This window comes from Haliotis rufescens, unplaced genomic scaffold (assembly GCF_023055435.1).
Source record: "Haliotis rufescens isolate VD_foot unplaced genomic scaffold, xgHalRufe1.0.p SCAF_11, whole genome shotgun sequence".
In the NCBI taxonomy this organism is placed as follows: Eukaryota; Metazoa; Mollusca; class Gastropoda; order Lepetellida; family Haliotidae; genus Haliotis; species Haliotis rufescens.
In genome coordinates this window covers 41,887,436-41,914,976 of record NW_025963791.1, presented here as the reverse complement: position 1 = coordinate 41,914,976, position 27,541 = coordinate 41,887,436, and the positions used below count along the sequence as shown (strand labels likewise).

The window sequence follows — 27,541 nt, the reverse complement described above, 5'->3', positions numbered from 1 at the left end:
CGCACGCACGCACACACACGCACGCACGCACGCACGCACGCACACACGCACGCACGCACACACACACGCACGCACGCACGCACGCACGCACGCACGCACGCACGCACGCACGCACACACACACACACACACACACACACGCGCGCGCGCGCACACGCACGCACGCACGCACGCACGCACGCACGCACGCACACACGCACACATTGTAGAACCACAACCTACAGATTATGCATGCCGTGTTTGCCATAGTGGTTTTTCATTGCCAGCCACTAATGAATATATACAGAATTAATATATTATCAACTCGCCCGCACTGTAGAAGTCAGCTATGTTGTTTACTTCTTCTCCCACTGATTTCACAACACTGGAGAAAAGAAATGACCTATTCAGAAATCCCCACTGTCAAGGTCTTTGTGCAAACGTACCCGGATACTGGGTACAATCGGACGACTTAACGTATGCTTTCCATACACGTCCATGAAATATATTATCTATTCAACTTTGCACGACCCGACTATTCTTCTTTTGCCTAGAGAACATTAAACCCACTGTACGATCCTTCTTGGAAATAGGTTTAGAGCAATCAATAGAGGAACAGTAAGTATGGTTGAGGAGCATTCATGTTGACAAGCCTACTCTTCGACGGTGTCTCACACTGTTATGACACACGTATAGCAACGGTCGGGGCAGTCACACACAACATATTCATACCCTGACATATTCACAGGTAGGAAAAGATTATTCCTTTTGTATTTCTCTACTGAAATTTCATTTTAAAGGTTATTCATATCAGCAAGAAGTTTGAAATAATGTATGAAGTTAAATGCTAAAGACAAGGAAACTCTTTCACATTTGTCACACGTTGGTTACTTTCCTTACTGCTTGTATCCGTCTTAAAGTCTGTGGTAGGCAGTTAGAAGTTGGAACAACATGAAAACGTGACACATTTTAATAGATAACAAAATATTTTATTCTTTGTAAACGCCGTTTCAGAGCTGCTCCTTGCCCCCTCACCAGGTGAATACTGAGTATACTCCACACCCTTACTCAGTATCAGTAAAAATAAATGGCATGAATTTATGTTTATTTCATAACACCTTCCTTACAATATATACACTGAAGAGAAGGATTTCGTGGGACATAGTTTCATGATAACATATTTTGATAATTGCAAATCACTGAAAGACGTGTGTCTGTGTTTGCCATAGATGTTGTCAACTGATGGGTAAAGTCAAGATCTATCCGGAGGCAGGTGCGACGTCTGACGTCGAGAAGCAGAAACTAGCTGCAGGCAGTGGAATTAATCTGGAGACCATCCAGGATGACCAGCAACTCATTGAGACAATCAGATCCCGTCCGATCTCCATCAGGGACAAGATCAAGCTCAAGTTAGTAATTCTAGCGAGATTTCAGTAAATACCACAACAGGTTAATCTCATATGTTGTGACAAGCAATCTCTACTCCACTGTCTAACAACTGGTGTATGACTCTTGTTAAATTATTTGAGTTATTTGTGTGACTATTACAGTCTATGTGCTGACAATGTCTTATATTTTCCTGAGGTATCTGACAAATGGGCTGAGATAGGGACTAGTCTATTTTACCACTTGGGTAACGTACATTTGATATAAAGAGAAGTCAGCCGTGACATTTGTGATTTTAAGGCGTCTGACAAATGGGGTGCGACCTCATGGCCGTACTCTAACAGGCATATTGCAGCATATGAAACGGTAATTGCAAACATAGACATTGCATTGTAATGTGTACGGTATGTGATATTTCCAGTATGTCAAATAGTGAACTCGTAATTATAAATGATTGACCATGTGGAAATTTGTTCTGTGTTTACCATTATCACGGCAACACGATGTACTATATTTCGTTCTTGTCAACGTTAACCATTATCCGAGCATCATACCGTACTGTTTTTCGGTGGGTAGCTTAGTGGTTAAAGTGTTCGTTTGTCACGCCGAAGACCCAGTTTCGATTCCCCACATGGGTACAATGTATGAAGCCCATTTCTGGTGTCCCCAGCCGTGATACTGCTAAAAGCGGCGTAAAGCACAACTCACTCGTTATTATCGACGTTTACCATTATCCCAGCACCTTGACGTTCTGTCTTCATACTTCAAGACGGGTCCACATGGAGGGTAACTTGATGGTACTATAAAAACAAACCTTGTTCACCGTTTCTTCATTTCTTCTGGCAGACAATCACATTTTGTACAAATCTGATGTATATTTAGACTTAAGATCCTACGATCTTAGAAACAAAATTCCGCAAACCTAGTTATTATCAACACATAGGCCTAAACATCCACGCTTAAAGTAGGAGGTTGAGAGCCAATCCTGACATTAGTTTTCAAATTGACAAACTGATAGTGACAATCTCGGATTAATATTTTCAATGGTTTTGTTTCTTACTCCATCTCCAGAGATGCGCTGTGTTCCGGGTCGGTCGGGCTCTCCACGTGCGAGTCATGGCGGTACAGTATGGCCAGGGTAGGTAGCTGCCGATAGCCACGGGGATGTTGTATAGAGTCGCGCTGACTGATGCTGTATATACTCGCACATATCCATGGCGACTTGTTACATATATCTCCTGGCTTGTTACATATATCTCTTGGCTTGTTACATATATCTCCTGGTTTGTTACATATATCTCTTGGCTGGTGACATGTATCTCCTGGCTTGTAACATCTATCTCCTGGCTTGTTACATATATCTCCTGGCTTGTTACATATATCACCTGGCTTGTTACATATATCACCTGGTTTCTTACATATATCTCTTGGCTGGTGACATGTATCTCCTGGCTTGTTACATCTATCTCCTGGCTTCTAACATATATCTCCTGGCTTGTTACATATATCTCCTGGCTTGTTACATATATCTCCTGGCTTCTTACATATATCTCTTGGCTGGTGACATATATCTCCTGGCTTGTAACATCTATCTCCTGGCTTGTTACATATATCTCCTGGTTTGTTACATATATCTCTTGGCTTGTGACATGTATCTCCTGGCTTGTTACATCTATCTCCTGGCATGTTATATATATCTCCTGGTTTGTTACATATATCTCTTGGCTTGTGACATGTATCTCCTGGCTTGTAACATCTATCTCCTGGCTTGTTACATATATCTCCTGGTTTGTTACATATATCTCTTGGCTGGTGACATGTATCTCCTGGCTTGTTACATCTATCTCCTGGCTTCTAACATGTATCTCCTCGCTTGTTACATATATCTCTTGGCTGGTGACATATATCTCCTGGCTTGTAACATCTATCTCCTGGCTTGTTACATATATCTCCTGGTTTGTTACATATATCTCTTGGCTGGTAACATGTATCTCCTGGTTTGTTACATCTATCTCCTGGCTTGTTACATATATCTCCTCGCTTGTTACATATATCTCCTGGCTTGTTACATATATCTCCTGGCTTGTTACATATATCTCTTGGCTTGTGACATGTATCTCCTGGCTTGTTACATATATCTCCTGGCTTCTTACATATATCTCCTGGCTTCTTACATATATCTCTTGGCTGGTGAAATGTATCTCCTGGTTTGTAACATCTATCTCCTGGCTTGTCACATATATCACCTGGTTTCTTACATATATCTCTTGGCTGGTGACATGTATCTCCTGGCTTGTAACATCTATCTCCTGGCTTCTAACATATATCTCCTCGCTTGTTACATATATCTCCTGGTTTGTTACATATATCTCTTGGCTGGTGACATGTATCTCCTGGCTTGTAACATCTATCTCCTGGCTTCTAACATATATCTCCTCGCTTGTTACATATATCTCCTGGTTTGTTACATATATCTCTTGGCTGGTGACATGTATCTCCTGGCTTGTTACATCTATCTCCTGGCTTCTAACATATATCTCCTCGCTTGTTACATATATCTCTTGGCTGGTGACATATATCTCCTGGCTTGTAACATCTATCTCCTGGCTTCTAACATATATCTCCTGGCTTGTTACATATATCTCCTGGTTTGTTACATATATCTCTTGGCTGGTGACATGTATCTCCTGGCTTGTTACATCTATCTCCTGGCTTCTAACATATATCTCCTCGCTTGTTACATATATCTCTTGGCTGGTGACATATATCTCCTGGCTTGTAACATCTATCTCCTGGCTTGTTATATATATCTCCTGGTTTGTTACATATATCTCTTGGCTGGTAACATGTATCTCCTGGCTTGTTACATCAATCTCCTGGCTTCTAACATATATCTCCTCGCTTGTTACATATATCTCTTGGCTGGTGACATATATCTCCTGGCTTGTAACATCTATCTCCTGGCTTCTAACATATATCTCCTCGCTTGTTACATATATCTCTTGGCTGGTGACATGTATCTCCTCGCTTGTAACATCTATCTCCTGGCTTGTTACATATATCTCCTGGTTTGTTACATATATCTCTTGGCTGGTGACATGTATCTCCTCGCTTGTAACATCTATCTTCTGGCTTGTTACATATATCTCCTGGTTTGTTACATATATCTCTTGGCTGGTGACATGTATCTCCTGGCTTGTTACATCTATCTCCTGGCTTCTAACATATATCTCCTCGCTTGTTACATATATCTCTTGGCTGGTGACATATATCTCCTGGCTTGTAACATCTCTCTCCTGGCTTGTTACATATATCTCCTGGTTTGTAACATATATCTCTTGGCTGGTGATATGTATCTCCTGGCTTGTTACATCTATCTCCTGGCTTCTAACATCTATCTCCTCGCTTGTTACATATATCTCTTGGCTGGTGACATATATCTCCTGGCTTGTAACATCTATCTCCTGGCTTGTTACATATATCCCCTGGCTTGTTACATATATCTCCTAGATTCTTACATATATCACCTGGCCTGTTACATATATCTCCTAGATTCTTTCCGTATCACCTGGCTTTTCACATATATCTCCTAGCTTGTTACGTATATCTCCTAGATTCTTACATATATCACCTGGCTTGTTACATATATCTCCTAGAATGTTACATATATCTCCTGGCTTGTTACATATATCCCTTGGCTTGTGACATATATCTCCTAGATTCTTACATATATCTCCTAGCTTGTTACATATATCACCTCGCTTGTAACATATATCTCCTGGCTTGTTACATCTATCTCCTGGCTTGTTACATATATCCCTTTGCTTGTTATATATATCTCCTAGATTCTTACATATATCTCCTGGCTTGTTACATCTATCTCCTGGCTTGTTACATATATCTCCTAGATTGTTAGATATATCACCTGCTTTGTTACATATATCTCCTAGCATGTTACGTATATCTCCTAGATTCTTACATATATCACCTGGCTTGTTACATATATCTCCTAGAATGTTACATATATCTCCTGGCTTGTTACATATATCTCCTGGCTTGTTACATATATGCCCTGGCTTGTTACATATATCTCCTGGCTTGTTACAAATATCACTTGGCTTGTTGCATATATCTCCTTGATTGTTACATATATCTCCTGGCTTGTTACATATATCACCTGGCTTGTTACATAAATCTTCTAGATCGTTACATATATATCCTGGCTTGTTACATATATCACCTGGCTTGTTACATATATCGCCTAGATTGTAACATATATCTCCTGGCTTGGTACATATATCACCTGCCTTGTTACATATATCTCCTGGCTTGTTACATATATGCCCTGGCTTGTTACATATATCTCCCCTGGCTTGTTAGATATATCTCCTGGCGTGTTGCATATATCTCCTGGCTTGTTACATATATCACCTCGTTTGTTACATATATATCCTGGTTTGTTACATATATCTCCTGGCTTGTTACATATATCACCTGGCTTGTGACATATATCATCTGCCTTTTTACATATATCACCTGCTTTGTTACATATATCACTTGGCTTGTTACATACACCTCCTAGATTGTTACATATATCCCCTGGCTTGTAACATATATCCCCTGGCTTGTTACATATATCTCCTCGATTGTTACATATATCCCCTGGCTTGTTACATATATATCCTAGATTGTTACATATATCTCCTGGTTTGTTACATATATCCCCTGGCTTGTTACATATATCACCTGCCTTGTTACATACATCACCTGCCTTGTTACATATATCACCTGGCTTGTTACAAATATCACTTGGCTTGTTGCATATATCTCCTTGATTGTTACATATATCTCCTGGCTTCTAACATATATCTCCTGGCTTGTTACATATATCTCCTGGTTTGTTACATATATCTCTTGGCTGGTGACATGTATCTCCTGGCTTGTAACATCTATCTCCTGGCTTCTAACATATATCTCCTGGCTTGTTACATCTATCTCCTGGCTTGTTACATATATCTCCTAGATTGTTACATATATCACCTGCTTTGTTACATATATCTCCTAGCATGTTACGTATATCTCCTAGATTCTTACATATATCACCTGGCTTGTTACATATATCTCCTAGAATGTTACATATATCTCCTGGCTTGTTACATATATCTCCTGGCTTGTTACATATATGCCCTGGCTTGTTACATATATCTCCTGGCTTGTTACAAATATCACTTGGCTTGTTGCATATATCTCCTTGATTGTTACATATATCTCCTGGCTTGTTACATATATCACCTGGCTTGTTACATAAATCTTCTAGATCGTTACATATATCTCCTGGCTTGTTACATATATCACCTGGCTTGTTACATATATCGCCTAGATTGTAACATATATCTCCTGGCTTGGTACATATATCACCTGCCTTGTTACATATATCTCCTGGCTTGTTACATATATGCCCTGGCTTGTTACATATATCTCCCCTGGCTTGTTAGATATATCTCCTGGCGTGTTGCATATATCTCCTGGCTTGTTACATATATCACCTCGTTTGTTACATATATATCCTGGTTTGTTACATATATCTCCTGGCTTGTTACATATATCACCTGGCTTGTGACATATATCATCTGCCTTTTTACATATATCACCTGCTTTGTTACATATATCACTTGGCTTGTTACATACACCTCCTAGATTGTTACATATATCCCCTGGCTTGTAACATATATCCCCTGGCTTGTTACATATATCTCCTCGATTGTTACATATATCCCCTGGCTTGTTACATATATATCCTAGATTGTTACATATATCTCCTGGTTTGTTACATATATCCCCTGGCTTGTTACATATATCACCTGCCTTGTTACATACATCACCTGCCTTGTTACATATATCACCTGGCTTGTTACAAATATCACTTGGCTTGTTACATATATCTCCTGGCTTGTTACATAGATCTCCTGGCTTGTTACATATATCTCCTGGCTTGTTACATATATCTCCTGGCTTGTTACATATATCTCCTGGCTGGTTGCATATATCTCCTCACTTGTTACATATATCTCCTGGCTTGTTACATATATCTCCTGACTTGTTACATATGTCTCCTGGCTTGTAACATATATATCCTGGCTTGTTACATATATCACCTGGATAGTTACGACTTCTTGTACAGCCAGGCCAGGCACACTGATCATTCGTCCAGTTTCGTTGTACTGCGGTTTAAGTTAGAAATCCAAAGTTTAGCATAACATATGTCATACGGACACCTATCCTGATATAAACAATTCTTGAAATAAGCAGCTTCAGTCTGTATCATTTTTTTTTTTTATCCCAACCAGTCAAGGCAGAAGTTCAACATAAAGGCAAAGGAAGCGATCAGTACCATTGAGTTATGGGGCAGCTCGTTTCACAACATAGAAGGTTGGCCTCTATGTTATACTTCTGTTTAAATAATATGAAACCACATTTCTTACAATGTACATATTGTACAAGGGAATTACATATGATTATATAGGGACAAATGTCTGCCATTGGCTTTGACAATTCAGCCGTCACTATATTTGGTTCGTAGGAGTGTTCTGGTATGCATACCGGAAGTTGTGTGGCTTTATATTTTAATTATCTACATCTTGAATTCAAATCCCGCATTTTGCTATCATTATATGCATTGTGTTCATCATTATATCACATAGACCTGGAGTAATTTTGTTGAAAACTGACTAAAAATTATGTTTGGTAATAAATAATAAAACTCGTTCCCGTTTCATATCAAGTTCCCTCGTAAAATATTTCTTCTTGTCTGTATAGCTTGATATGAAATGGAAATGAGTGTTATTATTTAGTTATCATATCCTATAATTATCTCCCCTTGTTCAAGGTCACCATGGTACGGGGGTATTATCCTACTTCGTGTTCCTGAGGTGGATGTTTGGCTTGAATATCCTCCTGTTCCTTCTGATGTTTGGCTTCATCACTGTGCCCACTATCCTCCAGCCTGCCATCGACTACACCGCCAGCAGCACCGACACCGCAGTGTCGCAGTCGTACAGCTGCACACAAACCTACAAGGAAACCGCCACGACTGACGTCGTACAGTTCATGCTGCACGTCATCCAGGGGACGGTCAGTTAGCTCCAAATAGCGTGTGTCATATATATTGTTTCATATTCTGGGGACACGGTTGACCATGTCTCCTGAGGCAGTTCCCATGCGTGCCAGGATGTTAAGATGCTTTGTTCGTCAAATATCAAATGGTCGGTCTCTTAACATATACTCACTGCCAAAAGAAACGCGAATAACATAAATGTTGGTTAATATATTAAGACTTATATTCAAGAGATATTAGATTGGTTCGATGCACATAAAGGTATGTCGTGTGAACCAGTGCTCATGAACGTATCACATGTGACGTCATAGGTCCATGACTAGAGATGCACCATTTGTCTCGTGAAGGATTAGCGTGTAAAGTTTAAAGTCACGTGCAGCATATCGTGATAAGAATAAAGTCACTATTGGAAACATCTCTTCTTAACAAACATACTTCTCTATATGTTTCTATGATTCGCAGGTTTTTTTGGCGGTGAGTAGATGTAAAGAAAATCCGATAAAGGAATATGGGGTGCAGGTTTAAGGTCTCGGCGGTGTACTCTGTGACTGAAACATGTTTCGCGAAGTGCATAGATGGCTGAAAGAAGTTTGCTGATGAATAGGTGCATTCAGGCCTTTGTGTACAACGTTATACATTGAAGCGATATTGACAATCGCCCTGATCTTAAAGCTTGGCGTGTCGGCACAAAAACCCTGTGAGGTGGTGCATGCTTAGAACCTGCACAAATTAGTCAAGCCGTAAAAAAACTAACATTAGTTCAAATCGCTGTTAAACCAATCACACCCATAATCAATAAATATAACAAGCTTCTTTTTGCAATGAAATGTGATGCAGTGTTCGGGTGTTGGCAAAGTCCTTCTATGGCAGCGTCTGTAAGTAATCGAGTCTAGGTCAATCTGGGTCACACGAGGAACGACCCCCGCCGTCGAGTGACACGATGACCACACGATGACCACCCGATCATCATACTGGCCTTGGACATGGGCTGTTTTGGGATGCGGAATCCCCTCAGAATCCCAATATACTCTGCTGTGTCTGCCCCAAGGAGACTAGGAGAGACGAAGTATTTATTTTCAAGGTCGCTATGTTGCTGATCACTTCAGATTATTACTTGAGTGTGGTAAATAGCATACAGTAAACTACGTATATAACGAACACGCTTATAACGAACTGACGTATATAACGTCCCGGCCATTTGCTGTATATATGTTGTATATATGCTTATAACGAACTACGGTTATATCAAGCTAAAATCAGTGGTCCCTTTGAGGTCGTTATAGACGTAGTTTACTGTATACTAAACACTTTGAAAACGCATAGTCGATTTTTTTGTGATATTGGTTAAACGGACACAAAAATCAAATTGTTCTGGGTATTTAGGCATGAGATAATTAAACACAACAATGTCGGGCTCGAATGTTATCCGATGTCATCCACAGGAGGTTAATAATGTCTTTATCACATACTGTCATTATTAACATAATAGAAGTTTAAGAGATAATGCTATTCACTACAGTAACTTCAGAAACCACGTGGAAATGTGACTAAAGTCCTTTGGCACTCGACCCTCGGCCATGTTGGTGCCTCTCTATGGAACTCCCTTCCCTTCAGCCTCACAAGTGCACCTAGTATCACTGTGTTTGAGTCTGGACTCACTGTCCCCTCTCTGTTGTATATATGAACATTTGCAGATTTGCGCATTGAGCATGTCCCTCAGTGATGTGGAATTTGTGCTATACAAATAGCCTTATTATATTTTATTATTATGAAGTGACCAGGCCCACTAAGGTCATCGTACCCACTGACAGCTGCCATGGCTGTTTACATACGCTCTCCCACATCGGGAAACCATCATCTCATCCTTTAGGGAACGTTATGCAATAGTTTTAAAGGAAGTAACATCTACGTACAGACCTAACTATAAAGTAGATTCTAGCAGATGATCTCATGCGCCTTATCGGATCATGATACTAAGTTTATCGAATTGGCTTATCGCATCGATAACACTAACCATTATAAAACAGTTCGGTTCAAGACAGGCGATTGTGTGTCTCTGTGATCAGGCAAGGCTCTGTGTTCCAGGGGTACATGGAGAAGACACACCTCTTCTACGGCTTCTATTCGGGAACCCAGTTCCTGCGAGGAACAGGCACAGCATCGACCTTTCCGTACAACATCCCACTGGCTTACTTCATCACCTCTGCCGCGTGTCTGGTAGTCAGTCTTCTCCTCATGGCCAAGTAGTAAGTTTTCTTTTAGTTTGTTTGTATATAATTAACGCCCACTCATCACTATTGCCCCTATATGAAGGTAAATAGTCGAGTCTGGACAAGATAAACCAGGGATTGATATTAAGAGCAACAAGCATATGTCGGGGTACATTGGCACGCCATCACTGATTCCATTAAGTCGCCTCTCACAACAAGCATGGGTTGCTTGGGGCCAATGTTAACCCAGAATCCCCATTTGTTATGGATCCAATAGTCGCTCTTGACGGTACAGTGAGGAGTGAGTGAGTATGGTTTTACGCCGCTTTTAGCAATATCCCAACAATATCACGGGGACACCAGAAATGGTGCACATAGTGTACCCATGTAGGGAATCGAACCCGGGTCTTCGGCGTGACAAGCGAACGCTTTAACCACAAGGCTACCCCTCCGCATCTCTGGACGGAACAGTTCATGGTGTAATGTTTATAGAGTTGAACTTGTCTTTGAAAACAATAGTTTACTGGATTCTTTTACTACTGTTAGGTACGTGGCACACTTCTGCCAATGAGATGTACTGATTTTTCTTTAACGATCAATGGGATCTACGGAGTCCGCTGTTTTGCTTGATTATCCAAGAGCATCCTGGGTTTCATTTGTGAATATATTTGTCCAGAAACCTTCTCTGAAATTATGTTGCTTGGTTTTCCTGGGAATGAAACAGCCTCGTTTGGTAAGCAAACATTCTAAAATGGTCCATTTGGTGATTATATGTCAGGTACTGGGATTACTTCAATAATAGTGTGTGAGTTTCTTCACGCAGAGGAATACATCTTTCCAGGAACATCCGTTGATTACACAACACTCCCCATTCGTTGGCCGCGTCATAACGAGAGACGTTACGAGAAGGTACTTATTGTTACCCTGCCTGGCGCTCGGCATTAAGGATTAAAACAAGGACTGGTCGGCTCGGAGTCAGTATACTGTGTCTGAAAGTGTCATCCATGTTAAACTGTGACATGGTGTCTCATTTGGCTGACACTATGGAACCGGCATTAGTCCGGACTAGTACGAGCAGACACACATGTTCGCACGCACGCACGACACACACACACACATGCACTAAAATCGCGACTTTAAACCCCATTTCATCTCACCTTTGTTTTGTACACCTGTAAAACTTCCCGTTTCTAGCACTGCGAAGGGCTTGTGGGACTTCGTGATGGACGAGCACGACTCCGGCCACGACTTCTGCAGCAAGGTGTTCTGCAGCTGGGACTACTCCCTCAACGACGACCACACGGCGACTGCAAAGTACAAAAGTATTAGCTATGATTTCAAAGTGAGTCCAGTATTCTCGTCTGTTACTCCATGAAGCTGGGCCCTCGCGTGTACATATATGGTGGCTAAACCAAGCTTCGATCTAGGACGTCTCAATAGCATCGTGTAGAAATGTTCAGGAGGAGCCGGACATTTATTTTCAGAACATCCGGTTTGTCAAGCGAACTGTTGTTTTGACGTTTTTATACCCTGGGGCCAAACTATTTTCCAGTACTTTCTAGCTCAATTCTCGTTTTAACAAATTCAGACTCCAACGAGAATACTAGAATACCAAGTGGCCCCTCCGTCAATCTGCCCCTGCGTTTAGATCATTGCACTTGACAATCTCGTAATAGAGGTAATGTCAGCGGCAAATGACGGAAGACTTCCATCACTTACGTCAGTCCTTGTTCAACATGGAGTAATGTGAATAGCCGGTTCTTTATAAGGCCAAGGTAGATGTGGAAGAACGTCTATCTTTTCTGAACGTACATGATACACATTCGTTCTCTGTCTGTGAAGACGTTCGTGTAGATGAGTGAGTGAGTGAGTTGGGTTTAACGCCGCTTTTAAAAGTATTCCAGTTATATCACGGCGTGTCAGCTTAATGTGGGAGGAAAGCCCGAAGTGATGTAGGTCTTAGACGTTTACCACTTCGGTGAAACCCACGAGCACGGGTATGGTGCCTACAAACCTAGAAACATAATTGGAGCGAACCGGGATTCGAACCCACAATCATAGGTTTCTGGCGTGTCCAAGGGACGCAACTCTGCACAGCGAATCGCGGCGCCTTATGCGACTTGGCCATCCGTGCCCCCTCGTGTAGATGACAAGAGATTCGTGTGTGAAAATGTTCATGTAGACTGAATAGATGAATGTGTGATTGAATCGGTGCACATGTCAAGACGTTCGTTTAGACTGAATAGATACGTGTGTCAAGACGTTATTTTAGACTGAATAGATACGTGTGTCAAGACGTTAGTTTAGACTGAATAGATACGTGTGTGAAGACGTTAGTTTAGACTGAATAGATACGTGTGTGAAGACGTTAGTTTAGACTGAATAGATACGTGTGTGAAGACGTTAGTTTAGACTGAATAGATACGTGTGTGAAGACGTTAGTTTAGACTGAATAGATACGTGTGTGAAGACGTTAGTTTAGACTGAATAGATACGTGAGTCAAGACGTTAGTTTAGACTGAATAGATACGTGTGTGAAGACGTTAGTTTAGACTGAATACATACGTGTGTCGCGTCCTTCTGTTGCCCCAGTGTGACCTAGCCGAGGACCGCTACAGGAGGCAACAAGCTCGGATACAGGACAGTTGTTGTAAGCGATGCGGCCTCTACACCCTCCGCTTCCTGGTCAACGTCTTTGTCATCGCTTGTCTCGCAGGAGGAGGGGCAGCCATCTTTTTTGCAACAAAATGGTCAACTGAAGTACGTTTCTTTTTTAAACTATGTTTTCCTCCCTACCACTCAGATGCAAAAAAATATCTTCTATGTCCAGACATCTACTACAACTGGTATTTTTTGTAATCCGGAGCTCGCACGTGGAGTTATATTGATTCGTTTGTCTTTACAAATTATGTTTTCACGGGTGCTTTCTAAAACACTCTGATAGCGACGTATGCTTGATTCATCGTCTCACAATACTTCCACAAAACCGTCAATTCCTGCAACTCAGTTATAGAAGCGCATACCAGTACCACCGTGGTCACCTAGGGGCCCGGTATCTTCATTCTTCTAGACGCAAACCCTTTCTTCCAATTTATATAAGTGAGTGAGTGGGTTGGGTACAACGCCACTTTTGACAGTATTCCAGTCACATCACGGCGTGTCAGCTTAACGTGGGAGAAAAAGCCCGAAGTGATGCAGGTCTCAGACGTTTACCACTTCGGTGAAACCCACGAGCAGGGGTATGGTGCTGACAAACCTAGAAACATAATCGGGGCGAACCGGGATTCGAACCCACAATCATAGGTTTCTGGTGTGCCCAAGGGAAGCAACTCTGCACAGCGAATTGTGGCGCCTTAGACGTATTTTGAATAAGACTTTATGATACACAGAGACATATGTCACCATCCTCTCCCCTTTTCCCAGTTCGTGTCCGCTAACCCGTCCGCCGAAAGCTACGTGCTGCTGCTGGTGGAGTTCCTGCCGTCCCTCACCATCACCGTCCTCAACGTCATCATCCCCCTCATCTTCGACAAGGTCGTCTTGCTTGAGAAGTACTCCCAGGCTGTGGTCGTGCAGATCACCCTTATCAGGTACGCAAACATCAGGGCTTCATTCCTATAGAAAACACGAGACACACCCTCAAAATATGTGTATACATAGAACGCATGTTTGATGTTTGGTGCACTATATGACGGCGGCACATATAATAATACGTCCATTAAACATTTGTCCATGGCGCCACATTATTATCACCACGATCAATGGATCCGTGTTAACCCCAATTTTATTCTTAGCTCCCTGGGAAGTACACAACCCAAGCTGCCAGTCACTTCATCGTGCCTTTCTCGGAGGCCCGTACATATTTTTTTTATGATTGTGATGTTAAAGTATACCACATACCGAACTGTTCAATCAATTACACACTCGTGAATATCTGGGTCAGAATAGGTCTTCAAGAACCCATGCTTGCGTAAAAGGCGACTATGCTTGTCGCAAGCGGCGACTAACGGGATCGGATGGTCAGGCTCAACTTGGTTGATGCATGTCATCGTATCCCAATTGCCTAGATCGATGCTCATGATATCAATCACTTGATTATCTTGTCCAGATTCGATTATTTACAGACCGCCGTCGTAAAGCTGGAATATTGCTGAGTGCGGCGTAAACAACAAACAAACAGTCAAATGTACACAGTATTGGTTATAACTTATCGCACTTGTGTTTGAAGGACTGTGTTTCTGCGTCTGGCCTCCCTGGCTATGCTGATAGTGTCCTTGTACACTGAGATCCAGTGTGATAACAGAGACAGCTGTGGGACCAATATTCTACCTTGTACAGTCATTCCGGTAAATATCTAGTTTACCTTTTCTGTTGTGAGTTGCGTTGTGTGAACACTGCGTGGAACAGTACATTCACAACACACTGTGTCTTACATCGGACTCAGGGACATCCACATCCCGTTCAACAAAGCGATTGCAGCGCTAAGACGATCGTAACTCCCATACTTGAACATAGACTTACGGCAGTCGTAGCGCTAAGATCGCCTTGTGGAACAGGGCCTTGATTCCAGCGGTTCAGGGGCGGTGGTGTAGCCTAGTGGTTAAAGCGTTCGATCGTCACGCCGCATGCCCGGGTTCGATTCTCCTGACTGTTGTGCGTGGAATAGGGAATGTTCTATGTTAAATGTGGGACTGTCCTGTGTGTAATGTGTTACTGTTCTGTGTGTAATGTAGAATGCTCTGTGTGTAATGTAGAATGCTCTGTGTGTAATGTAGAATGTTCTGTGTGTAATGTAGAATGTTCTGTGTGTCATGTGGAATGTTCTGCTGACAGTGTTGGGAGACGTACGTGGGACAACAGATGTACAAGTTGGTCATCATGAACTTCCTGGTAACCGTCATCAAGGTGTTCCTGGTCGAGCTCCCGAGAAAGTGAGTGACGTGCACGTGACCTACAATCTTATTAAGACTACACTGCGACAATGAATGAGGCATAAACTAATCCAATACATAGACCCACAGCCCAGCTTGTCACACCTTGTTCCCCAATAACTGACCTAACTCTGCCGGTAGTCAGTGCCCTTTCATCATTGACCTGCCGGAAGTCAGTGCCCTTTCATCATTGACCTAACTCTGCCGGTAGTCAGTGCCCTTTCATCATTGACCTAACTCTGCCGGTAGTCAGTGCCCTTTCATCATTGACCTAACTCTGCCGGTAGTCATAGCCCTTTCAGCATTGACCTAACTCTGCCGGTAGTCAGTGCCCTTTCATCATTGACCTGCCGGAAGTCAGTGCCCTTTCATCATTGACCTAACTCTGGCGGTAGTCAGTGCCCTTTCATCATTGACCTATCTCTGCCGGTAGTCAGTGCCCTTTCATCATTGACCTAACTCTGCCGGTAGTCAGTGCCCTTTCATCATTGACCTAACTCTACCGGTAGTCATAGCCCTTTCATCATTGACCTAACTCTGCCGGTAGTCATAGCCCTTTCATCATTGACATAACTCTGCCGGTAGTCAGTGCCCTTTCATCATTGACCTAACTCTGGCGGTAGTCAGTGCCCTTTCATCATTGACCTAACTCTGCCGGTAGTCAGTGCCCTTTCATCATTGACCTAACTCTGCTGGTAGTCAGTGCCCTTTCATCATTGACCTGCCGGAAGTCAGTGCCCTTTCATCATTGACCTAACTCTGGCGGTAGTCAGTGCCCTTTCAGCATTGACCTAACTCTGGCGGTAGTCAGTGCCCTTTCATCATTGACCTAACTCTGCCGATAGTCAGTGCCCTTTCAGCATTGACCTAACTCTGCCGGTAGTCAGTGCCCTTTCATCATTGACCTATCTCTGCCGGTAGTCAGTGCCCTTTCATCATTGACCTAACTCTGCCGGTAGTCATAGCCCTTTCATCATTGACCTAACTCTGCCGGTAGTCATAGCCCTTTCATCATTGACCTAACTCTGCCGGTAGTCATAGCCCTTTCATCATTGACCTAACTCTGCCGGTAGTCATAGCCCTTTCATCATTGACCTAACTCTGGCGGTAGTCAGTGCCCTTTCATCATTGACCTAACTCTGCCGGTAGTCAGTGCCCTTTCATCATTGACCTAACTCTGCTGGTAGTCAGTGCCCTTTCATCATTGACCTGCCGGAAGTCAGTGCCCTTTTATCATTGACCTAACTCTGCCGGTAGTCAGTGCCCTTTCATCATTGACCTAACTTTGCCGGTAGTCAGTGCCCTTTCATCATTGACCTAACTCTGCTGGTAGTTAGTGCCCTTTCATCATTGACCTATCTCTGCCGGTAGTCACTGCTGTTTCCTACTGCCCATGTATTAGTGATGAACAATTACCGGTACTCACTACTGTTTCTCACACGAACATTCTGTCCAGGTTCATCGTCACCAAGTGTGGGGACAAGTCCAAGCTGCTTCAGATGATCGGCCCTCCGGAATTCCAGATTCCCCCGAATGTCCTTGACCTCGTGTACACACAAGCTATCTGCTGGTATGTTACTAGGATACACTGTCAGTCTTGTGATGTCACACTGTCTGCTAGTATGTTGCTAGGATACACTGTCAGTCGTGTGATGTCAGATTGTCTGCTGGTGGTGTTGCTAGGATACACTGTCAGTCGTGTGATGTCACACTGTCTGCTGGTATGTTGCTAAGATACACTGTCAGTCTTGTGATGTCACACTGTCTGCTGGTATGTTGCTAGGATACACTGTCAGTCTGGTGATGTCACACTGTCTGCTGGTATGTTGCTAGGATACACTGTCAGTCTTGTGATGTCACACTGTCTGCTGGTATGTTGCTAGGATACACTGTCAGTCTGGTGATGTCACACTGTCTGCTGGTATGTTGCTAGGATACACTGTCAGTCTTGTGATGTCACACTGTCTGCTGGTATCTTGTTAGGATACACGGTCAGTCGTGTGATGTCACACTGTCTGCTAGTGGTGTTGCTAGGATACACTGTCAGTCTGGTGATGTCACACTGTCTGCTGGTATGTTGCTAGGATACACTGTCAGTCGTGTGATGTCAGACTGTCTACTGCTGGTGTTGCTAGGATATACTGTCAGTCTGGTGATGTCACATTGTCTGCTGGTAGGGTTGCTATGATACACTGTCAGTCTTGTGATGTCACACTGTCTGCTGGTATGTTGCTAGGATACACTGTCAGTCGTGTGATGTCAGACTGTCTGCTGCCGGTGTTGCTAGGATACACTGTCAGTCTTGTGACGCACACTGTCTGCTGATGGGGTTGCTAGGATACACTGTCAGTCGTGTGATGTCACACTGTCTGCTGGTAGGGTTGCTAGGATCCACCGTTCGTCTGGTGATGTCAGACTGTCTGCTGGTAGGGTTGCTAGGATACACTGTCAGTCGTGTGATGTCAGACTGTCTGCTGGTAGGGTTGTTAGGATATACTGTCAGTCTGGTGATGTCACACTGTCTGCTGGTATGTTGCTAGGATACACTGTCAACGTCACGACGTCAGACTGTCTGCTGGTAGGGTTGCTAGGATACACTGTCAGTATTGCGATGTCAGACTGTCTGCTGGTAGGGTTGCTAGGATACACTGATATTTGATATATATGGTTTCAATCAGCGGTATTGGCAATGATAACGCTCTGTAACAATAATGTGTCACATTAAGCCCGCAGTTATTAACTGATTAGTAAACTTAAGGTTATTCAATAGTTGCCGTCATAGAATGTTATTGAGGTGATGTGAAATGGGGCTTAACGTCGCGTCCAAGATTATTACACTTATATAGCGACGTGCATGCACGTGTGTGTATGGCTGCTTGTGCTAGTCAGGACTAATGCCGATTCTATAGCGCTAGCCCACTGAGATGCCATGCTGCAATTTAACTTGAATGCTCCACTCAGACACAGTATACTGACTCCGAGCCGACCAGACCTTGTTTCCGCTAGTTAATGACGAGCGCCAAGCAGGTGACATGTTTTAACGTGTTTCGGTATGACGCGACCGGGGATCGAACCCCGGACCTTCAATTCTCCGGGCGGACGCTCTACCACGAGACCACGGAGCCGGGCTCTTAGAATGTAAGATGCACTGTACTGTGAATATGTAAATCAGAATGTCATTGTGTGAATGTCGTGACGAAGTAGTTCCTCTGTTCCAGGATCGGCTTCTTCTACGCCCCTCTGATACCGGCGCTCATCATCGTCCACATGTTTGTGGTGTTCTATGTTAAGAGGGTAAGTGATGAGTCCAGAGACACGAGTCGACGGTATACATCGTGTATCCGAAACTGGTACTGTTTGCCTCGTTTTCTTAGCGTTCACTATACATCCGAACTGGTACACAAACTTTCACGGTTCCAACACTGACGGCATAAAGTATGTTTGTGTGTATGTTTGTCTGTTGTTTAACGTCGAACTCAGTAATATTCCACCTATATGACGGCGTTCTGTAAATAATCGAGTCTGGACCAGACAATCAAGTCATTGATATCATGAGCATCGATCTAAACAATTGGGAATCGATGACATACATCTACCAATTCTGCGAGTCTCACCACCCGATCCTGTTAGTATATATTGTTATGTTTATTCATGTATGGGAGGCCATAGGCCCATGTACATTTCAGTTATATATAGTAACACACAGTTCAGGCAGTTTACATTGGAAACAATACTAAGGGTATAATATTAGGTCTTTGTACGTAATGATAGAGCTTCCTTCACATACTTAGCTACATTTCTGAGTATACAGTCATTTTGATTATTTAAGAGATTGCGAAAAGTATTAATACATGGATTGTTATAGAATCTTACAGGAATATACTTTTGTCTTGATGCGTAAAACGGGCAGACAAACACAGATTGGACTTCGTCCTCGATACAACCATTGTAACATAGCCGAAAAAGCGTTGTGAATAAACAATATCCTCTCTTCTGCCCATGTTACTCCATATAGGCAATTCTCTTAATCTCAACAGGCACAGCATACGTCTATGGTCTATATTTCTGAAAGTTGTAACACAGTATTCCATATCCAATAATATCTTGACGTGTAAATAATACCTTAATAGATTTTCATCTGTATACTCTGTTAAATCCAACAAACGCTGTCTAAACAGCTGCAAGAAAAAAATAACATCACTAATATTCTGCTCGTGCCACATATAACCAAATCCATAAATGTCGACTAAATATTTAAAATGTGTTGCCCAAGTAATTCTACCACATTCATCCAGCTTCTTCAGTAACAGGGGACACGGGTGGCCCAGTCGTCTAAGGCGCCGCCATTCGCTGTGCAGAGTTGCGTCCCTTGGACACGCCAGAAATCAATGATTGTGGGTTCGAACCCCGGTTCGCCCCGATTATGTTTCTAGGTTTGTCAGCACCATGCCCTTGCTCGTGGGTTTCACCGAAGTGGTAAACGTCTTAGACCTGCATCACTTTGGGCTTTCTTCCCACATTAAGCTGACACGCCGTGATATAACTGTAATACTGTTAAAAGCGGCGTTAAACCAAACTCACTCACACACACTCTTCTTTAACAAATAACACTGTCGGGGATATGTTTCATCATTCCAATCGTTATAAGAAGTTTACACTAGTATTTAACACACTTCATATGATAATCCACATGCAAACCATATCTACCATCCAGCTAATATTGCTGTGTTTGATACATGTTTACCCACTCCAACTTACCTCATCATCCATCGTGTGCACTGTGGGTCCTAGTCCTATTATCTGCCCGGATCTTCACGGGTCTCATGGAATAAAGAAATGAATTATTTCGTAAAACCCTACATTCGTGAGTGAGTGTGAGTGAATGAGTAAGTGAGTGAGTGAGTGAGGTGTTTGTCCCAAGTATCCCATGTTTGTACGTAACAGGAAGATGGTTACTGCACACTAAACTATGACTATCACCACTGCAGACACGAACTTTAGCTTTAAAGACAATGTTACCTAACGTGTGTGTGAGTGAGTGTAATGCCGCTTTGAACAGTAGTACGGTTACACGAGGGCGTGTTAAGCCCACGGCAATGCAGGCCCCTGGAGACAACAAACCAAGGGTAGTAAACACGGCGACTTTTATACCCGGATTGATGTTTGTGAGGTCATGTTTTCACCTATTCCCGTCGTATAGGAAACCGCTGTCAGCACTTGATACAAAGAAGATAGAAAGTGCCCGATGGATGCAAATCTAAAAAATGCTCACAATAAACGTTAGTCAACACTGTGGCTTGTATTGATAACATCTTCTCCGTGGAGTTCCAGTCCTATAAGAAAACATGTTCACTGAACAAGGGAGAGACTGGGTATATACTCATGGAAATAAGTAAGGGAAAACTTGATTCTAACATGCTGAATTTGTATGCGTGCTATATCAAATGTACTGACAGTAAAGCTTATTGGCCTATTCCCTTATTCGTTTCCATCAGCATACGACAACTAGATATTCGACGCTCACACAGCATATATAGCACCCGTTAGTGCGTTGGCTCTGTCATCGCCTATAGCGCTATTCCAGCGATACCACAGCGGGGACGCCGGGAGTGAGCTTTACATAGTGTACCCATGTTAGGAATCGAACCCGGGTTCTCAGCGTGACGAGCGAACACTTCAACCAGCCTTGGGCTGATTTTGACATGTAGGTGTCTTAAAGTTTTTTTCTTTTAACGGTATATCTTTCCACAGCTTAAAGTTACCTTGTTTGTTGCAGTTATCTGCCCTGAAGGCGTGTGAGCCGTCCAAGAGGCCGTACCGAGCGTCTCGCTCCAACTCCTTCTTCATGGTGGTGCTCTTCCTGGCCTTCTTCGTCTGCTGCATCCCCGTCATCTACACCATGGCCGCGTATGTACTCAGTGACCTCTTGTACCGCCCCTGTGGGGATCCCGGGCCAAGCAGACCCCAGTCCACCATGCCCGTATGTACTCCGTGACCTCTTGTACCGCCCCTGTGGGGATCCCGGGCCAAGCAGACCCCAGCCCCCCATGGCCGTATGTACTCGGTGACCCCTTGTACCGTCCCTGTGGGGATCCCGGGCCAAGCAGACCCCAGTTCACCATGCTTGTCGCGGGGTCCGACTTAAATGAGGACCGGAAGGCTACAATGTGTGATCTGGTTGGTTGTGTGTCATTGCACCCAGACAACATTTGTCTTAACCTGCCATCGTAACCTGGCCTTGTGTTGATTATGAACAGGCCGTCGTGCTATAGATGGAACAGTGCTGTCTAATGTGTAAAACAACAGTCAGGCAATGGGTGTCCCCTTTAACATCAGCGTCAGGAACATCATATCGAAAGTGACGTTACATGTGTTAAATGTTTCACAGCGCTACAAGGGGACAAGTACAAAGAACAAGGTCAAGTCAAGGTCACATTTTGCCAAAAAATGTTGTTAAAGAACAATGTCGTGTAAGGGGACTATTTTGGGGCAGATGATATAATACTGAATCCTTTAATTTCTCCATCTTGCAGTTTAAGTCCTTCAAAAGGATGTGGCCCGTTCAGGATCTACGCCTCAATGTTCACGGTGATCGACGAAACAGTCCAAGGTTTCCCCGCTGTTGTGGAGTCTATTTACAACGTCCTCACGTCGGCCGCCATCACGACTTCGGCCATAGTTCTGCTCGGGTAGGTGGTTCACACTGAATATAATCCCATTGCCAGGCGGTCCTTGGCTCTAAAGTGTATCCAAGGGAGGTCACTTAAAGGGGCGTTCACACGGTAGAAATAGGTGGTACAACTTGTGGCATGCAATTAGTTGTACGAACTGAAGTTGTATAACACATCATAACACCCCTCCACTATACGGCACAACCTCCTGAAGGCCCACCCCCCCCCCCCCCCCCCCCCCCCCCCCATCGATTCCGGCGATGCAAAGTACGCAAGTACCGGTCTTCATTGGGCGTAGTTACCCTAGGTCAGCCTGTTCGTGGCCTGTCTGATGTCTGCCCGGTCTGTCTGTAACGTTGCATCAGGCTAGTTACAGCAACATGGGAGCATCCAAAAGTCCTAGCAATGTAGACTTGGGTGGCTCCCATCAGTATCATACCGAGGGCTCGTCCCGTTATTCGGGTGGCCATCTGAGGTGATTGTTTATCATTGTGAATGTCTGACATGCCGTCCGTATCATTTATATATCCTTATTGCACGTGTAGTTTTGGCTGCCCAAATCGTTTTCACTTTTTTGCATATTCTGCAAAAAAATGTACCGTGGACGTGTAACACTTTCTGCACAGAGCATTGTTGTGTTCGGGTTGTCATATATACCCTACTCCTAAACATGCTGACCATATTTTAGGTTGTTGTATATAACCTACTCCTAAACACGTTGCCCATATTTCAGGTTGTCGTTGTATATACCCCACTCCTAAACACGTTGCCCATATTTCAGGTTGTCGTTGTATATACCCCACTCCAAAACACGTTGCCCATATTTCAGGTTGTCGTTGTATGTACCCTACTCCTAAAAACGTTGCCCATATTTCAGGTTGTCGTTGTATATACCCTACTCCTAAACACGTTGCCCATATTTCAGGTTGTTGTATATATTCTACTCCTAAACACGTTGCCCATATTTCAGGTTGTCGTTGTATGTACCCTACTCCTAAACACGTTGTCCATGTTTCAGGTTGTCGTTGTATATACCCTACTCCTAAACACGTTGCCCATATTTCAGGTTGTCGTTGTATGTACCCTACTCCTAAACACGTTGCCCATATTTCAGGTTGTCGTTGTATATACCCCACTCCTAAACACGTTGCCCATATTTCAGGTTGTCGTTGTATGTACCCTACTCCTAAACACGTTGTCCATGTTTCAGGTTGTCGTTGTATGTACCCTACTCCTAAACACGTTGCCCATATTTCAGGTTGTCGTTGTATATGCCCTACTCCTACACACGTTGCCCATATTTCAGGTTGTCGTTGTATATACCCTACTCCTAAAAACGTTGCCCATATTTCAGGTTGTCGTTGTATATGCCCTACTCCTACACACGTTGCCCATATTTCAGGTTGTCGTTGTATATACCCTACTCCTAAAAACGTTGCCCATATTTCAGGTTGTCGTTGTATATACCCTACTCCTAAACACGTTGCCCATATTTCAGGTTGTTGTATATATTCTACTCCTAAACACGTTGCCCATATTTCAGGTTGTCGTTGTATGTACCCTACTCCTAAACACGTTGTCCATGTTTCAGGTTGTCGTTGTATATACCCTACTCCTAAACACGTTGCCCATATTTCAGGTTGTCGTTGTATGTACCCTACTCCTAAACACGTTGTCCATGTTTCAGGTTGTCGTTGTATGTACCCTACTCCTAAACACGTTGCCCATATTTCAGGTTGTCGTTGTATATGCCCTACTCCTACACACGTTGCCCATATTTCAGGTTGTCGTTGTATATGCCCTACTCCTACACACGTTGCCCATATTTCAGGTTGTCGTTGTATGTACCCTACTCCTAAACACGTTGTCCATGTTTCAGGTTGTCGTTGTATATACCCTACTCCTAAACACGTTGCCCATATTTCAGGTTGTCGTTGTATGTACCCTACTCCTAAACACGTTGCCCATATTTCAGGTTGTCGTTGTATATACCCCACTCCTAAACACGTTGCCCATATTTCAGGTTGTCGTTGTATGTACCCTACTCCTAAACACGTTGTCCATGTTTCAGGTTGTCGTTGTATGTACCCTACTCCTAAACACGTTGCCCATATTTCAGGTTGTCGTTGTATATGCCCTACTCCTACACACGTTGCCCATATTTCAGGTTGTCGTTGTATATACCCTACTCCTAAAAACGTTGCCCATATTTCAGGTTGTCGTTGTATATGCCCTACTCCTACACACGTTGCCCATATTTCAGGTTGTCGTTGTATATACCCTACTCCTAAAAACGTTGCCCATATTTCAGGTTGTCGTTGTATATACCCTACTCCTAAACACGTTGCCCATATTTCAGGTTGTTGTATATATTCTACTCCTAAACACGTTGCCCATATTTCAGGTTGTCGTTGTATGTACCCTACTCCTAAACACGTTGTCCATGTTTCAGGTTGTCGTTGTATATACCCTACTCCTAAACACGTTGCCCATATTTCAGGTTGTCGTTGTATGTACCCTACTCCTAAACACGTTGTCCATGTTTCAGGTTGTCGTTGTATGTACCCTACTCCTAAACACGTTGCCCATATTTCAGGTTGTCGTTGTATATGCCCTACTCCTACACACGTTGCCCATATTTCAGGTTGTCGTTGTATATACCCTACTCCTAAAAACGTTGCCCATATTTCAGGTTGTCGTTGTATTACCCTACTCCTAAACACGTTGTCCATGTTTCAGGTTGTCGTTGTATGTAACCTACTCCTAAACACGTTGCCCATATTTCAGGTTGTCGTTGTATATGCCCTACTCCTAAACACGTTGCCCATATTTCAGGTTGTCGTTGTATGTACCCTACTCCTAAACACGTTGCCCATATTTCAGGTTGTCGTTGTATATACCCCACTCCTAAACACGTTGCCCATATTTCAGGTTGTCGTTGTATATACCCCACTCCTAAACACGTTGCCCATATTTCAGGTTGTTGTATATACGCTACTCCTAAACACGTTGTCCATGTTTCAGGTTGTCGTTGTATGTACCCTACTCCTAAACACGTTGTCCATGTTTCAGGTTGTCGTTGTATGTACCCTACTCCTAAACACGTTGCCCATATTTCAGGTTGTCGTTGTATGTACCCTACTCCTAAACACGTTGCCCATATTTCAGGTTGTCGTTGTATGTACCCTACTCCTAAACATGTTGTCCATGTTTCAGGTTGTCGTTGTATTATTGCTCGGTGATAAAGAGGGCACACATAAAGATGAAGAAACTGTTGCAGCACCAGCTCACACACGTACGTCACTTCTGGCTCGGGCTCATCCCATTGCACTCTCGGGGATATAAACACCATATTGTAATATCGGGGATATAAACACCATATTGTAATATCGGGGATAGAAACACCATATTGTAATATCGGGGATAGAAACACCATATTGTAATATCGGGGATATAAACACCATATTGTAATCTCAGGGATATAAACACCATATTGTAATCTCAGGGATAGAAACACCATATAGTAACATCGGGGATAGGAACACCGTATTGTAATCTCGGGGATATAAACACCATATTGTAATCTCGGGGATATAAACACCATATTGTAATCTCGAGGATAGAAACACCATATTGTAATCTCGAGGATAGAAACACCATATTGTAATCGCAGGGATATAAACACCATATTGTAACCTCGCTTTATTTCTTACCATGACGCTGAGGGTCGTTGTTCATTTTAGAAGCCACTGGTTGTGTGGCCAATGCTCCGGTATGGTTGCCGTGATAGACCGTAGTTAAGATGTCTAAATCAGAAGCTTTTGCACCTACTGTTGCAGAATGGAAAAGACAAGGATGTAGAACGTGCAAGATCACGCTGGGGTCCGCGTGCAGTCAGAGGTGGAAGGTCGGCTGAACCGGTCAGCGAGAAGGTGAAAAAGCAGACTCCTAACTTTAGCGACATAGACAAGTCTCACAGCAATGGTGCAGCTCCATCTGATAGACATGCCTAACAGCAACGACACGGCTCCATCTGATAGACATGCCTAACAGCAATGACACGGCTCCATCTGATAGACAACTCTAACAGCAATGACACGGCTCCGTCTGATAGACAACTCTAACAGCAATGACACGGCTCCATCTGATAGACATGTCTAACAGCAATGACACGGCTCCATCTGATAGACAACTCTAACAGCAATGACACGGCTCCGTCTGATAGACGTGCCTAACAGCAATGACACGGCTCCATCTGAGAGACAACTCTAAAAGCAATGACACGGCTCCGTCTGATAGACATGTCTAACAGCAATGACACGGCTCCATCTGATAGACATGTCTAACAGCAATGACACGGCTCCGTCTGATAGACATGTCTAACAGCAATGACACGGCTCCGTCTGATAGACATGCCTAACAGCAATGACACGGCTCCATCTGATAGACAACTCTAACAGCAATGACACGGCTCCATCTGATAGACATGCCTAACAGCAATGACACGGCTCCATCTGATAGACAACTCTAACAGCAATGACACGGCTCCATCTGATAGACATGTCTAACAGCAATGACACGGCTCCATCTGATAGACATCTCTAATAGTAATGCCAGTTCCTGTCTACATGACTGTGACAACCGTTGCAGAACGACGTGTTGAACGTCCATCTTACTCGTCAGCATCTTGCTGATCTGCGCTGTACAGCCATACTGTGATAGATATTACATGTCGTAAGATATTATATGTGTATTTATACCAAGAGATTATAGAAATAGTTATTTTGCTATATCTGTGATATACATTATACAGCATTCAGGGTGCTTGCAGGTGTTGGGGTGACGTTGGATGGGGAGGAGGGGGGAAGTAGTTGGAGAAACAGCTAAATAAATTAAATGTGCATGAGTAGCGAAATGATTAGGATGAACATTTGCTTCAGAGAACATTATAAATGCCCAGGTACCCACTATAAGACACATTTGGTAAGTTGACATATCGGTGTATCATTTGTCGTACTTAGGTTGTGATTTATTACCTTCTAGGAAGTCTTGCAAAGTTATCCTTCAAGTTATCCTTGTATTGTCATTGGCCAAGTATCAAAATCCAACATTGTTCTGGCGAATGATATAATTACCTGCTATAAAGTCACCTTATATAAAGTCCAGGTATGTTTATGATATTTATTCTTTGTTAAATGATGTCATAATTAAACACGCCCTCCATGACGGTGTCTGTCCTGTCTTTCCTGAA

The 27,541-nt window shown here is 43.2% G+C and overlaps 1 protein-coding gene across 1 annotated transcript; it reads left to right on the top strand.

Annotated features, from left to right (window-relative positions):
* Positions 1-449: 449 nt before the first annotated feature.
* Positions 450-27,541, top strand: LOC124142274 (transmembrane channel-like protein 7). Its single transcript, XM_048392761.1, has 17 exons — positions 450-726; positions 1,208-1,387; positions 2,436-2,502; positions 7,712-7,793; positions 8,251-8,495; positions 10,564-10,724; positions 11,883-12,030; positions 13,281-13,448; positions 14,112-14,278; positions 14,917-15,034; positions 15,522-15,619; positions 17,076-17,189; positions 18,838-18,913; positions 21,396-21,526; positions 22,153-22,308; positions 25,507-25,585; positions 26,130-27,541. The coding sequence occupies exons 2-17, from the start codon at positions 1,221-1,223 to the stop codon at positions 26,301-26,303; spliced, it is 2,151 nt and encodes a 716-aa protein (XP_048248718.1). The 5' UTR covers positions 450-726; positions 1,208-1,220; the 3' UTR covers positions 26,304-27,541.